Source organism: Saccostrea echinata, unplaced genomic scaffold (assembly GCF_033153115.1).
Source record: "Saccostrea echinata isolate AGI-Se365-2 ecotype Australia unplaced genomic scaffold, CSIRO_AGI_Sech_v1 ptg000054l, whole genome shotgun sequence".
Taxonomy (NCBI): Eukaryota; Metazoa; Mollusca; class Bivalvia; order Ostreida; family Ostreidae; genus Saccostrea; species Saccostrea echinata.
The window spans coordinates 39,630,921-39,646,750 of record NW_026889803.1 but is presented as its reverse complement, the minus strand read 5'-3'; the positions used below and the strand labels follow the sequence as shown (position 1 = coordinate 39,646,750).

At 32.6% G+C, this 15,830-nt stretch overlaps 1 protein-coding gene across 1 annotated transcript in view; it reads left to right on the top strand.

Moving 5' to 3' along the window:
- LOC133204870 (beta-1-syntrophin-like) overlaps positions 1 to 15,830 on the top strand; it is a 21,385-nt gene extending 5,555 nt beyond the window's left edge. Inside the window, exons 5-13 of the mRNA XM_061340612.1 lie at positions 1,762 to 1,970; positions 2,144 to 2,230; positions 5,944 to 6,011; positions 6,104 to 6,242; positions 11,161 to 11,324; positions 14,219 to 14,308; positions 14,680 to 14,792; positions 15,013 to 15,081; positions 15,474 to 15,830. Of these exons, the coding sequence (XP_061196596.1) occupies positions 1,762 to 1,970; positions 2,144 to 2,230; positions 5,944 to 6,011; positions 6,104 to 6,242; positions 11,161 to 11,324; positions 14,219 to 14,308; positions 14,680 to 14,792; positions 15,013 to 15,081; positions 15,474 to 15,613 (1,079 nt within the window). The 3' untranslated portion in view covers positions 15,614 to 15,830. The remainder of the gene's footprint in view (positions 1 to 1,761; positions 1,971 to 2,143; positions 2,231 to 5,943; positions 6,012 to 6,103; positions 6,243 to 11,160; positions 11,325 to 14,218; positions 14,309 to 14,679; positions 14,793 to 15,012; positions 15,082 to 15,473) is intronic.

The following is a 15,830-nucleotide window of genomic DNA, read 5'->3' as shown; positions in this document are numbered from 1 at the left end:
TGTAGATTCAAGTTTGTTCAAATCATGACCCCCGGGGGTAGGGTGGGGCCACAATGGGGGATCCAAGTTTTACATAGAAATATATAGGAAAATATCTTTAACAATCTTCTTCTTAAGAACAGTAAAGCCAAGATTGGTCATATTTATATGGAGGCATCCTCAGGTAGTGTAGATTCAAGTTTGTTCAAATCATGACCCCCGGGGGTAGGGTGGGGCCACAATGGGGGATCCAAGTTTTACATTGAAATATATAGGAAAATATCTTTAAAAATCTTTTTCTTAAGAACAGTAAAGCCATGATTGGTCATATTTATATGGAAGCATCCTCAGGTAGTGTAGATTCAAGTTTGTTCAAATCATGACCCCCGGGGATAGGGTGGGGCCACAATGGGGGATCCAAGTTTTACATAGAAATATATAGGAAAATATCTTTAAAAATCTTCTTCTTAAGAACAGCAAAGCCATGATTGGTCATATTTTTATGGAAGCATCCTCAGGTAGTGTAGATTCAAGTTTGTTCAAATCATGACCCCCGGGGGTAGGGTGGGGCCATAATGGGGGATCCAAGTTTTACATAGAAATATATAGGAAAATATCTCTAAAAATCTTCTTCTTACAAACAGTAAAGCCATGATTGGTCATATTTATATGGAAGCATCCTCAGGTAGTGAAGATTCAAATTTGCTCAAATCATAACCCCCGGGGGTAGGGTGGGGCCACAATGAAGGATCCAAGTTTTACATAGAAATATATAGGAAAATATCTCTAAAATCTTCTTCTTAAAAGCAGTAAAGCCAAGATTGGTCATATTTATATGGAAGCATCCCCAGGTAGTGAAGATTCAAATTTGTTCAAATAATAACCCCCGGGGGTAGGGTATGGCCACAATTGGGGATCCAAGTTTTACATAGAAATATATAGGAAAATATCGTTAAAAATCTTTTTCTTAAGAACAGTAAAGCCATGATTGGTCATATTTATATGGAAGCATCCTCAGATAGTGAAGATTCAAGTTTGTTCAAATCATTACCCTGGGGATAGGTTGGGGCCACAATGGGTAATCAAAATTTACAGAGGAATATATAGGAAAAAGTCTTTTTCTCAAGAACATAAAAGCCATGATTAGTCAAATTGATATGGAGGCATCTTTGGGTAGTGTAGAATGAAATTTGTTCAAATGAGGGCCCCCAGGGGTAGGGTGGGGCCACAATGGGGGATCAAATTTTTACAAATGAATATATGGGAAAAAAATCTGCTGCCCAAGAACAACAAAGCCATTTGTTATATTGATATGAAAGCATCATCAGGTAGTTTAAAATTCAACACCCCCCTCCATGTAAACTTTTCAATACTGTACTGATTTTTGCTTTTTTTCCTAGCCAATGTGCTCAGGTGAGCGATGTGGCCCATGGGCCTCTTGTTTAGTAATGTATAAGATTAAGTTCTTTTTAAAGAGATGGAATTACTGTAAACTTGATAATTTAAAATTAAGATTAAAACCTTCAACCAGATACATTTCCACAAGATTCAGGCTATGGGAATTTGTAGTTTAATATTTTAAGAAAATGACAGAGCTCTTTTTTAAGCTTTTTTAAAGTAAGCCTTTTCTTTTTAGTTGCCTGTCGGGGGTATTAGTCCTATTAGGACAGTCCTGATTCAGACTGTAGACATTAAACTGTAACATCCAACTTATGCAAGTTTCTGTGTATTCTAAGATTTGTTTTTTAAAAAAATGAAATCAATTTCTGCAAATTGTTTCAGCTGTAAAGTGGCAGGGCAAGGACGCTAGACTCACAATTCACTATGACTCCGGTTTTACCCTCCACACAGTGGCCCCCAGTGAGGGACCAGAACCCTCAACCTCCAGTGGCTCCACAGTGGCTTGGTCTTATCCATACGAGAAGTTACGCATGACTGGAGATGATGGACATAGATTGCTGTGGCTGGAATTTGCTGATGGATCAGAACAGGTTTCTTTCAGAGAAGCTTATTATATCTGTTGAAAATCTAAAATTATACTAAGAGAATTCTTAGTTTGTAGATGCTATACACTCAAAGTCATGTTTTTTATCATAAAAAAACATGGACCCTGTACTAAAAATAACAGGTTGATCTCAACTTTTTTTTTTTTTTTTGATTTCAGGAATTGGATCTTGGTACATGTCCTAAACCAATTGTGTTTGTACTCCACACATTTCTGTCAGCAAAAGTGAATAGACTAGGTCTGATGGCCTGAAGAAGATACAGATATATAGGTGCCAATAAGCTTGTCCCAGTAAACCAGTGACCTCAATAATATGTTGTATACAGCTGTTTTTGGAAGGGTTTTCAAACTGATGTACACAGCACCAGTTTTTAGACAATTTTATGTGTTTAGGTAGTGATATTGACTACTCTGACAGAAAACTAACTCAATCAATCTTTTTTTATACTGGAAATTTTATGAGAATAGTTTTGCTTTTATTGTTGGAGGTTACTTTGCTCTTAAATTCAGAATCATTTTAAACATTTGTTTTTCTGTTATACATGCTTTAAAAAACATTTTAACTAGGCAGACTTTTTTTAATCCTGAAGTATTTTTAAAGGAAATGTTAATTGAACAATATGAAATTGAAAGCATTTTCTCTGGTATTTAATAAAAGTAATTAATAATTTGTATGAGAGAAGAAAACAATCGGTGCCATTTTAAAGTTTTGAAGTCCCATTTAGTTTTAAGAATGATACATGTATTTGAGAAGTTTCAAGGGCATTTTGGAATTGAAATGGATTTGTGTTGTTTGACGAAATCTACAGACAAAATTAGATGCCCAAATTTAGATACATGTACTTTCTAAAAATTCACATTTATGAAGAAAATCTTGTTTGCAAGTTCAAACAAGAACTATCATGGAATGTCGCAAATTAGTGCACCGATTTAGACGAATTTCTTGTCACACTTCTCTCAGTCATAATGTGTTCATTTTATTGAAGATATTATACATCCCTATAGTCTACATATAGATAAATAAAGCATATATGTCTTATATGCTGGTAGTTGATAAATAAAACAAGCACAGGGAATAGGTCAGGAAATCCATTATTTTACACTATGCTTTAGCTGCAGCACTGTAGCTCTCCGGGAAAGAAAATTCAGACGTACATGTACATACCAGAGTATCACTAATACAGAGAGTAGGTCTGTCCATACTTTCTGTCCCAGAGAACTACAGTTTTTCAGCTAAATATGCCTTAGAAAATTCAGCATTGACAGTGCATGTTGGGTAGTATTTACATTTATCATGTGATATTAATAGCTTTAATGCATGCCATATCAGACTTACTCATAGAATATTGTTCTACATAAATTGTATCACTGTGAGCATGTATCAATCCATCTCTGTAGATGATGGCTTACATTTTGGTAGTATAAATACATGCTATAATACATGTATCCTTGAATCTGCATTTGTTAAAAATTGTATCTTTACTTAGAGAAATAACACTATAATCTGTGTTAGCACATTTACAGTGTATTCTTTGTCTAGATTTATAAATTCTTGTATTGAAAGCTTTTGCTGAAGAAAAATTATATTGTGACAGTCAATGAATATATGATTTCAATACATGTATAGGTAATAGATTTCAATACATGTATAGGTAATAAAGTATATTGTATATTTGTGGAATGTTCATATTTCTTTAGTTATATTGAATTTAGATAAAAAGAAATAATTGCCAATTTTCATCAAATTGCATTAAATTTTCACACCTGACATATCATCACATGACATTTTTAAAAAAAGTTTCCATTTTTCAAAGCATGTCCTTACGTTAACCTTAATTCTCTCCGTGCCAGAAGGCACACAAGGCCTGTTTGAAAGCATATGCTTGGCAAATAACTGTTTTGTATTGACATGTATTACAACAATACTCAATTTACTTTACTCTTTTACTTCAATTCTTTGAAAGAAAATTAAGTGATTATGTTTCGTAAATTGCACGTTTCATCATTTCTCAATGCAAGTGATATTACTGTGTGATGATTTTTTTCCCTTATTTGGTCAGTAAATTAGGTGTGACTATGTAATTATGGTCTTTTTTATGTGGAAGAAAAAGCAAAGAATTTTGAAAATATCAGTGTGATCAATTTGTACAGCAAATAACATTTTTGTTATCCTCAGAACAGAAAGTCTCCAAGTGAAAAGTTTTGACATTACTGGTAATTATTAATTAAAAAGTCTCCAGTACAAAACAGAGATAGCAATATTTAATATATTATTTCTGAATCAATTCCAGCACTGATACTTTGTTTACATAATGTGCTTTGAATGCTTGCATTACTTCGTGTTTTTTAAAAGTTGGGATTGGTTGTATTTAGTTGTCATTTAGTCAGGTTTCATGATGTTGTTATTGATTCCTACAAATTGTTGTTGTTTTTAGATTATATGTTTGAATTCATTATGTTGTTTTATGTTAATGTTGTATGAGATAGAGAAATAAAAATGACAATTTCCTATTCTTTATAGAAACTTTATTGTTCCGTTCATATACACGATGACTTTGTGTTAGATTATTACAGTCAAACTTGGTTAAATAGCAAAGTCTTGGGGAGCTGCAGATTTACTTCACTATACTTTGTCATATCTGTATAATGAATTTGTAAAAGTTTGCGTATATGCTATAGAAAATATGCAATATACGTTTTCCTTTTTATGACTATACTAATTATTAATGCTCATTGAAGTATTTTTTACAAAGTCTGCCTTGGACATCTAAATTTTTCTAATAAAATTTCAATTTTAAATAATTCCAAAAAATAATGTCAGTTTTTTGAAAATATTTTAAATGTTTTGGATTTTTTTTGGTTTTGTTTTAAAAGATGTAAATTTTGTTATTTTTTCACCTCTGTATGACACAAAATCATTCACTAAATCCGTAATATTTTTATATTAAGAGTTGATATAACCATAACATTTTGCAAGAGATTGTTAGGAATGTTGTCTGAAATCAAAAAAAGAAGAAAAAAATTGGTATATTCATACTAATAGAGTTTTACTGTATCACTCATTTGCAGTCAGTAGTACAAATGATGTTCTTTCAGTTTATGCTCTTTCAACAAGCAAGTCGGATTTGGTGAGAACATTATGTCAAATATATGTGGAAAAGTGATAGAATTAATTGATTCAGGTAATATTAATCTAAATTGAAAATAATTACATAAGATGTTGAAAAATTTATGAATGAAATTAGTAAATTGTTAATATTAGATACCAATTCCTCTTTTATCAGGCAGTTGGGAAATGTGAGGCTAAGGTCAAAAGAACTAAGTATGCATAATCTGTTACAGTCAAGTTATGTTTAAAAATAATAAAATTGGATCAAATATTTTATAAATGAAATGAACACAAAACCAGGAACTTAGAGGTGAATGTATATACTATTCAGAGGAAGTGTCTTCATAATCTTTGAATATAAACTATATACGTATGAAAACTGATAAAGAATTTCTAAAAGCTCATTTAAAACTGAAAAGGAGCTAAGATATATGGACTGAAGATGGACCTAGAGAACACACTTTGACTTAACCACAAAAATGACATGTACACAGGCCTTTGGATTGCTTAAATCCGACTTTAAAAAATTGGGGTATATGAAAAGATTTTTTTTTAACACCTTATTTTTTTTTAAGCAATCTTAAGGCCTGTGGACATGTATTTTAAATAAATATATACAAGTAAATATTATCAGTAAAATAGTCCAAGTAAGTGTAAATTGTTCTCATTTTAAAGCAATTTAGATTTATTACTGAAGAGACATAATTTGTCGAAATGCGCATCTGGTGGATCAAAATTATGATTTACATTATAATTATCATCGGGATCGGAAATCCGCAGCATGTCGGGATTCGCGGGAAACTGACAAAACAAACTAACTTGTCTGTGATTGTAACTCGAGTGACACGTTAAAATGAGCAGTAAACATGTGAATAATATTTCACAGAAGTTAAAAATAACTTCTCCCACTATCTTAAGGTAAGTTTTATCGCAGTGTACGTATTTTGGTTGATTTGTCATTGTAATACGCAGAGGCCCACTGTTCAAAAATCTTCAATTTATGTTCATAGTAAAGCAGAAGAACTAGCCCAGATGGTGGATATAAAAGTCGGGAGTCAGGCCTTAAATGCTCTGAATTTGACGGGTTCTTGTCCTGTTGTTATGTGCTTTGAATTGGCAGCTAATACTGTAGGAAAGTCATTTAACAAGGTAGGTTTTATGTACAACCAGGGACGTAAATGTATATACTATACAGCTGCTATAATACAAGTTAATATATACGTCCGTGGTAAAAACTAATGATTACAGTAAAACTCGGTTATAGTGAAGTTCTGGGAACCTGTGAATTTACTTCGCTATATCCGTAATTCGTTATATCAGTACAGTGAGGTCGCCGATAACGAATCACTTAGTAAATTTGCTTTGATAGTTCGTACCCGAGTTCGAGTTAAATTCATAATACAACATTGTTTGGTGGTACCATGCTTGACTTATAACATCATATCTTTTTTTCCCAACAACCACCGATTAAATAAAAATTATCGCTGTATTTGGATGAGTGATGTTTTCTCCTTTAGCGGATCATTTTCTCCATTTCCGAATCACGTGACGTACAGCTGATTATTTTTGTTATGGACTGCATAAAAATACCCTTTTTACGTTTTACTATGCCTTAGAATATTAGGAAGAAAAAAAGAAAGGCTTATAATTTTTTTTGAGTAGTGTTCATTTTATTGCACCCGACAATTGATGACAAAAAACAACAACAGTGAATTCATTAGGAAAAAAATGACCAGTTGATATAGAGCAACTGCCTCTGATCCACCTAAAAAAATCAATTAGTTTCAAGTCATTCTAAGTCGTCATTTTTGCTAATTTTATGAGATACATAAACAATTTTTCATATAATTACAAATTCAAAGACAGATAAATGGATACAGAAAACCCATATATACAGAATAACCAATTATTGAATAAGACAGCTCATTCTCCTTTGCTGCTTTCCTAATTGGTTGATTATTTTTACTCATCATATAGTGCTCTTCTGACTTTCTCCCTTTTCTGTGGAGACAGTGGCATATATAGGCAGAAAGGATGTAGCCTACACGTCATTTTCTCAATGTGTAAAAATCAAATATGTACACTAGTATATGGTTGAAATGGTGGTGGTGGGGGGGGGTCATAAAACTTTGTTTATAAATTATTCAGCTTGATGTCGAATTGAAAAGGTAATGTTAGCAAATTGCATTTTACATTATACGAGCTTGATCTTGATCATGACAAGAAATAAAAATTGATAATTGGAAATATTTGTTATTAGGAAAACTGAAAAATGGGTATTGTTGGAAATCATATGATTCAGAAAGAAAGTTTCCATATTTATCTTAGCACTGTAAAGTCCCAGATAAATTGTATGGGGATATAAATAAATTTCTTAATTTCATTTTGTTTAATAATCTGACGATATTTTTAATTTCACAATTACAGAAACTATGTTAACATTGTATTTTCATATTCACCGGTAAAATGACAATCATAGATCTCTTCAAGTTCGCAGAATATTATTTTTTAATTTTCTCACTTCTATATCATGAATGAATGCAATTTTTTTTTTTATCTTGGGTTGCCCCCCCCCCCCTCCCAACGAGAAGGGGTGATTGTTTCTTGCATCTACCCCCAACCTGGTGCTGCATCGTCGATGTCTATGACTTAACATTAGATTACACATAATTATACACCACTAGGAGATATTCTCTTTTCACATGCTCTGCACTTCTTAGTGGTTTTGGTGGCTGACTTTTGATTTTGTGTATTTCCACCACCTTTATTGTGCATTTTTTGAGACATATCTTAATTAAAGTCCATATGATTATTTAATGTCAGTAAAAGAATGAAAAAGAAAGAAATAATTTTGAGCTAACGTTATATTTTAATGAATTACAGTATTACAGGGAAACCAAAATATCGTTTAAATTATAACTGAATGGAGAATTTTTCTACGAACGGGGAATGATGTGCATTTTAACTTCTCTTTTTTTTTTTTTATTGAAACAGGTGTGCAAAAAACTGCATGCAAAAAATTATAATTTTGACAGGATCCCTGCATCTCATAATTCTTGAAGTAGTGATTCGTAATTGGAAACTTAACTACCTCTAACTTTATAGCTAATACAATTATTCTCTGATTAAAGAATCGTATGACGCTTTCAGTGCTTTTAGACACATAATTTTATTAAACATCTCTACCAAATTTGCTTCCCTACAATGTACCATTCACATTACAGCGCAACCGAAAAGTGAAAGTAGTCTGCTGCACGCACGCTTCTAGTCTGCGTCATGAAAAATCTTGTTCATGTTTGTTTAAAAATTACGATTTTGAACAAGTTGAATTTTAATAATTTTACGATAAATAATAAAAGCAAGAATAATTCTGCTTGACAGGATAGGTTATGCTAAGTATTGGACCTTGATCAGAAAAATACAGAATTTTTATCTGAAAGTGATTCGTTAACAGGGGCGATTCGTTATTGGTAACCTCACTGTATAACGAATTTCTTAAAGAATACTTAGCAAATACTGTACGTGTACATAAATTGGCATATTTAAAATTTAATGCAATCAGTGGGTATTGAGTTGTTTGAGCATACATTAATTAGCATTACACACCAACGTGCCGTATATTGTATTAATATATGATTTCTTAGCAGTATTTATGAATTAGCGCATCATTGTCCACGTCAAAGCCGCTAAAATATGAAGCCTGCTTTTTTAAGTACACATACAGTACACAATGTAGATTTTTTTTATGCCCCCGTATCGTAGATTCGGGGGTATATAGTTTTTGCCCTGTCCGTCCATCTGTCTGTCTGTCTGTCCGCAAAAACTTTAACATTGCCCATAACTTTTGATTGGTTGGAGCTATGGCTTTCATATTTCACATGTGTATTCCTTGTGACAGGAACTTTCTTTGGGTACCACCATTTTTGACCTTGACCTTGGAGTTTGACCCAGTTTTGCAAAATTTTTCCCAACTTTAACCTTGGCCATAACTTTTGAACGATTGGTACTAGGGCTTTCATACTTCACATGTGTATTCCTTGTGACAAGATCTTTTTTTGGGTACCACCATATTTGACCTTTTGATCTTGACCTTGACCTTAGAGTTTGACCTACTTTTGTAAAAACTTTAACATTGGCCATAACTTTTGAACGGCTGGTGCTAGGGCTTTCATACTTCACATATGTAATTCTTGTGACGAGACCATCCTTTGGATACCAACAACTTTGACCCTTTGACCTTGACCTTGGAGTTTGACCAACTTTTGAAAAACTTTAACCTTGGATACAACTTTTGAATCGCTGATGCTAGGGCTTTCATACTTCACATATGTAATCCTTGTGACAAGACCTTTCTTTGGATACCAACAACTTTGACTCTTTGACCTTGACCTTGGAGTTTGACTTACTTTTGGAAAATTTTAACCTTGGCCATAACTTTTGAACCGTTGGTGCTAGGGCTTTCATACTTCACATATGATCCTTGTGACAAGACCTTCCTTTGGATACCAACAACTTTGACCCTTTGACCTTGACCTTGGACTTTGACTCACTTTTCGAAAACTTTAACCTTGGATACAACTTTTGAAAAGTTGTTTCATATTTAACATGTTTTTTCCTTGTGATAAGACCTTCCTCTGGATACCAACAATTGTAATCCATTGACCTTGACCTTGGAGTTTGACCTACTTTTGAAACACTTTAACCTTGGTCATAACTTTTGAATGATTGGTGCTTCAGCTTTCATATTTCACCTGTATATTTCTTGTGAGAAGGCCTTTCCTTAGGCACCATTAATTTTGACCATTTGACCTTGACCTTGATGTTTGAATTACTTTAACCTTTTCCATATCTATTCAATGGTGCTGCTAGGGCTTTCATATTTCACAGGTATATTCCTCAAGACAAGACCTTACTTTGGGTACCAACATATTTGATTTGCATTTGAGAAAGTTTAACCTTTGCTACAAGTTGCATCAGTGTTTCACAAACACATCTTGTTTTATTCAAGTATGACTACCAAATGTGTTTCGGGACGTATAAATACCAAATTTACCCTGGAGTTCAAAACTTTTCAGATGAATTGAGTTTCAAATACAGATACTTACAAAATTCAGGTCAGTTCAATATTTAAAAAATTTAGATCTTTGAAAATTCGCTATTAAAGATGTAAATTTCGTTATTTTTAACTTCTTGGGGACACAAAATCACTTCGCTATAACCATAAATTCGCTATATCCAAGTACGTTATACCCGTAAAATTTTACAAGGAATTGTTAAGAATTTGGTCGGGGATTACAAAAAACTTCGTTATATCCATAAATTTGCTATATCTGTGTTTGTATTAAATGAGTTTTACTGTAGTTAGAATAATCTAACTGTCATCTATGCTTGGGACAAGTCTTGCCACAGCTAGATTATGTGGTAATGTAGCAAAATGCAGCAGATCCACTCCGACATGACTTGACTAAAGAAATTGCACTGAAAATAATGACACACCTTTTTTAGCTTATACCCTAAAATGTAATCCATATAATAAAGAGAAAAAGTCGACACATTTTCTTCTCTTTTTTTTCCCTGTTCAATTTTCTTTGACGTTTGGAAATTTCTTGATTGCTCATACTTATACACCCTTGATTAGAAATATCTACTTCTGTTTAATTTGCTTCATTGACAACACACTGAAAGATTCTCATTAAACCGGGTCCGTAAGGACAATATCATTTTAACGATAGAACATTCTATTCAACTAATGATGGAGATGATGAATTTGTTCTCAGGGTATGGTACAATCAATCACAGTCATTACATTTAGCAACATAGCTTAATTGATTTAGCTACATAGCTTTATTTAGCTATCAAAATAGCTTAATTTATGTAGCTCTTGTAATCATATTTTTTATAATAATAAACCTACCATTGTTTGTACTGAAATGTTGCAAATCGATTAAGGCTCAATCCTAATGTCTTTTCATTTTTCAGTAGTCCCACTAATTTTGAGATACCAAAGTTTTCCTACATATAAAAATTTGTTGTGGATGAAGTTTTTTCTTTTAATTTTTCCTTCCAGGAAGAAGCTTTGAAATTATCTGGAGTGAATAAAAAAGTCTATGCAAATGGCCTGAAAGCCTTGGAGAGCATGTTAGATCTATCAACCAAGGTCACCATCAAGGATCTTGCAATACAATTTGGCTGTACACCTGCCACAGAACTAGCAACAAAAACACTCAACAGGTATAGCATATATTTCAAGTTTCAAAGCTGCCATTTGGCATTTCAGTTTGCCAAACTTCTATTTAATAGTCACATTAAGTTTTAAAATCCTAAAAAAATATAATTGGGAGAAAAATGATGAGATTTTTTTAGTGAGGACAACAGCCTCTAAATGGCTGTAATTTTAGACATCAATATCATTAAAATGCTAGGTTAAGGACCCTCTATACACTAGAGGAAAATATTTTTTGGACATTGTGAGAAAATTATAGTGAGTAAAGGTGTATATATTGAGCTTATCTATCACATTTTCAATATAGGGTGCCCCATGGAAAAATGTTCAAAGACAATGAAGTACTGATGAACAGAAATCACTGTTGTTTACTTAAGTGGACAAAATACCTGCAAATGAAGTGTTCTATCTATTCCTCTTGGCCTATTAAAGTGTTATGAATGCTTGATTTGATCACAAATTAAGTAATAAGCTGTACATTCCAATTTATTTTATTCTTGATCAAAGGGCAGATCACTCTGTCTGCATAAAAATACCACAAAATCAAAACTCTTTAGTGTGCAGTGTATACCGGTAGAAGGCTCTTAAAAAGTTCAATTCTTAAAAAGTTATTGCCTCATACTCTGAGTTTCACAATAGAATACCTATGTACCTATTGAAGCAAAATAATTTTGACACGGAGGACAGTCAACTTCTTTGTTTAGGCCACAGTAAATTCTTTGTTTTATGTCTCCGGGCGGGTAGAATTTCAAAAAAATGAAGTAAAAATAAAACACAAGTTTGGCAATTTTTCACATATTTTGTATACATTTTCTGGAAATTTTAGTCAACCATGTCTATTATTTGAATATAAGATGATTGAACTTCACATCATTATTTTAAACCAAAGAACTTTTGTGAAATATATGTTAAATTTCTGAAATTAAAAAGATAACAACATACAGTAGCTTCCTTTCTCATAAATAAGTCAATATTTTGTTTATTTTTTTAATGTGTTTTCAGAACTGTGTTTGTTTTTTAGTCGGACTGGAGGGTACCTATTAGGAATGTAAAACAAAGATATTATTTACCACAGCGTTATGGGAAATAACTTTAATATTGACATGAAATATTACTGTGCATGTTATATTGCATTTAGCCAATAGTTATCCCAGGAAAGGCTGCTAATACTTTGTATCGCGATTACCTAACAGTTATCTAACTTAATGCTGCTCTTTTGCGGCGAAGTCGAGGAAGCTCTTAATCTTGCAAGATTTCCGGGGCATGAATTACTTATGCCAGTGACAATCAAATGATTCAAACAATTGGTATGCCGAAAGTACTATGTATTGCAAATGGTTGAACTACAAATAGTAGGTTGTCTAATTTGGAATGTTTAAAGTTTTCTATCAGCTTCCAAAAGTAACGATAATCATAAAGAAAGGGTTGAATTTAATTAGAAGAGTCGGCTTGCTGAAAAAAGTATCAATAAAAATGTAACATATGAGGACTAGGTTCTTTTAAAATTTATAAGCATGGTTCAGCGAAAGTTCCGCAAGATATTTCACAAGAACCTCTTTCATATCTGCCCTTTAAAAATCCACATTGACAGTGCTTCATCTGGCGTTGTATGCAACAGGACATTGCCCCCAGCTAAGAGACGTTTCCTACCTTCACTGCGAAAGAGTTCCATTAAGTTAAGTGATATCAAGTATTCTCTCCCTTTTAAAGGACCCTTTATATACTGTACACTATAAAGTTTTAATTCTGGGGTATTTTATATATTAGAGTGATCTGCCTTTAAATTTAAAATTAAAAAAAATGAAATTGACTGTGTATTTCTCTCAATTGGTAATCGAATAAAGCATTTTTATGAATATGTCTAGGGCATATACCGGTAGTATTTGTCATGTGTGTCTTCCATCTTTTGGTTTTTCTGCTGTTCTGTCCTTCTGCCACATTTTGAGTTTAGCTCAATTTATAAAAAAAAGAAAAGGTATCTTAACCAGCATTCATACGCTGATAAATATTGATGAGAGCTATTCAACTGTAGCATTAATTTCTGCCCTTCCGTGTGATCTTGACCTCACTATTCCTTATTTTGTGTTTAATGTAGTTTCATAATAGCTTTTCAAAATGTTTTTATCAAAACTCATACACTGTTACACATTGGTGAGAGCTATTCAAATATTTCATAATTTTCTGCATTGACCTTCCTTGTGTCCTTGACCTCTCTTTTACTTACTTTGTGTGTAGTACAGTGTAGAAGAAACTGTTCAAAAATTTCCCTCAAAACTCATACACTGCTACATGGTAGGGACTATTCAAATATGTAATAATTTTCTTATCTTGACCTATTCTGTGATCTTGACCTTACTTTTTGTCATTTTGCATTTTTCTTAGTTTAAAAGAAACTGTTCAAGATATTTTCATTGCTCTTCATGCAAAGATACAAAGTGATCAGAGCTGTGTCAAAAAATTTTGACCTTTATCTTCCATATGACTTTGATGTCACTATTAACTGTTTTGCATTTAACACAGTATAGAAGAAATTGTTTATAATGTTTTCATCAATATTCATTATTAAAATCGAAAAATAAACTGTTATGTTGTACATATTTTTTTTTTAAGTATTGGTTTGGGGCCAGTCTTTTTCATATCTACTACCCTGATGGGACAGTAAAAGTTATTAATTGACCAGTTAAAATTTAATTTGATAGCCTGAGTGACCAGGGAAAAAATATATTATTTCAAGCCCAGTAAAATTAAAAAAAAAAAAAAAATCCCCATTAAGTAGCCCGGTATTCAATCGTAAAGAAGACTGATGAGTAGGATACTAGATTTTGACCAATCTGCAGTTTTTCCATGTGTGTTTCTTTTCCAGTAATGAACTTATCCAAACCTAATAAATTTTAATTTGAAGTTATGAAGAAGATTACAAATCAAAGTCATGCAGAGAGATGGACTTCTCATCTCCCATGTTTCAAGCAACAGCACTTTGTGCAGCTTGTAGGTATGTATAAGCAGCAACAAAATGAACATTAAATAGGTTCCTGTAAATAAGTGATAGTTTCAATATTTGGGCTTAATTTTTTCCCTAAGAAACATAGGGGAAAATTGTCCACCTATTCTGTTTACTGCGTAGTCGTCATTGTTCATGGGTCACCCTTACTCATGAATTTACATCTCCACAAACATAACGTATGGGTTCATGAAATATTCTCTTTATACAAGTTGCCCATGAAAGTAAGTCCCTTCAAACAAGTACAATTTATATTTTACCCATGAACATTGGCCCCCTCAAATTAAAATGATACTATGGTATTGTTTTGAGATTCATGAATTAGAATTATTTTGCAATCTGTATCTTGTATTTGTAAATAGAAAACTCAAGATAAAAATAGACTGGAACAAACTCCGAGAAGTGTGCAGTATCAAAAGATCAACCTATGATAGGCTAGTAACAGAAATGGAAATCCATGCAGTCAAAATGATGGGCAAGTGTCAGCAGATTTTTTTGATCTATAAACCAATCAAACTGTCTTAAAGATGGGAAACAATCTGTTAAAAGTAAAACAAGAAAGAACAAAACCAGGCATGTATTCATTGCAAGAAGGTTTAGACAAGTGTAAAAATTTTGAAAATATTTATTAATAAGCATATGAAATAGTCTCATTCAATTTATATTTTGTATACAATCATTTTCTTTTATAATAGAAACAAAAACAGTGGAAAAAAAGAAAAGAGTTCGAGGCCTTCTGGATGAAGTTGAAAAACACCTCCAAGGTATGTGTACAGTGAAAGCTGTCTAATCCGACATGCACTGGGAGACAAATTTTGTTTCAGAATAAACAGAATGTCAGATTACACAGTGTAAACAACATTGAAAATAGTAAAATAGGAAAGAAAATAAATGTTGGAATTCACAGTGAAACGGATTGCACAGGTGTTGGATTAGAATGTTTTCACTGTATATGCAGAAGTTCACGTATCTAGAACATCATAGTGTGATATTGTGTAACTTACAGTGCAGTTTGTAACTCTGTATATATGTTATGCGTGGGTCCTAATATCTTCAGATAAGCAGTTTAATCTTGTTGGTCCTAAAACAGCTTCAAATGTGCAATTTAATCAGCATATTATGTTAAATGTGGGTCCACTTCCTTTTCTGTCTGTAGATGAGGAAGTATCAATGAAGCAGCAGAAGAGAGAACAGGAAGAAGAAGAGGAAGTAGATGAATACGAGGTGTGGAAGAAGAAGATACTAGCAGCAGCAGCAAAAGCTAAGGCTAAGGAAAAGGAAATGAGTGCTACTTGATTGAGTACCGTAGTGTTTGTGTTGATTGAAGTCAAGAACTTTAATCAAAAAAATTTTTTTGACTGATGCATGTATTGGAAAAGATGTGGAGAAAACCTGCAGCAAAGTGAAAATTTATTTGAGATACAAGTTGTTTTGTATACATTGTACCTAGACATGACTCTATTTTGTATAATTTAGCTGCTTTACATCTAAATAAATTATTTTGAAGAATAAA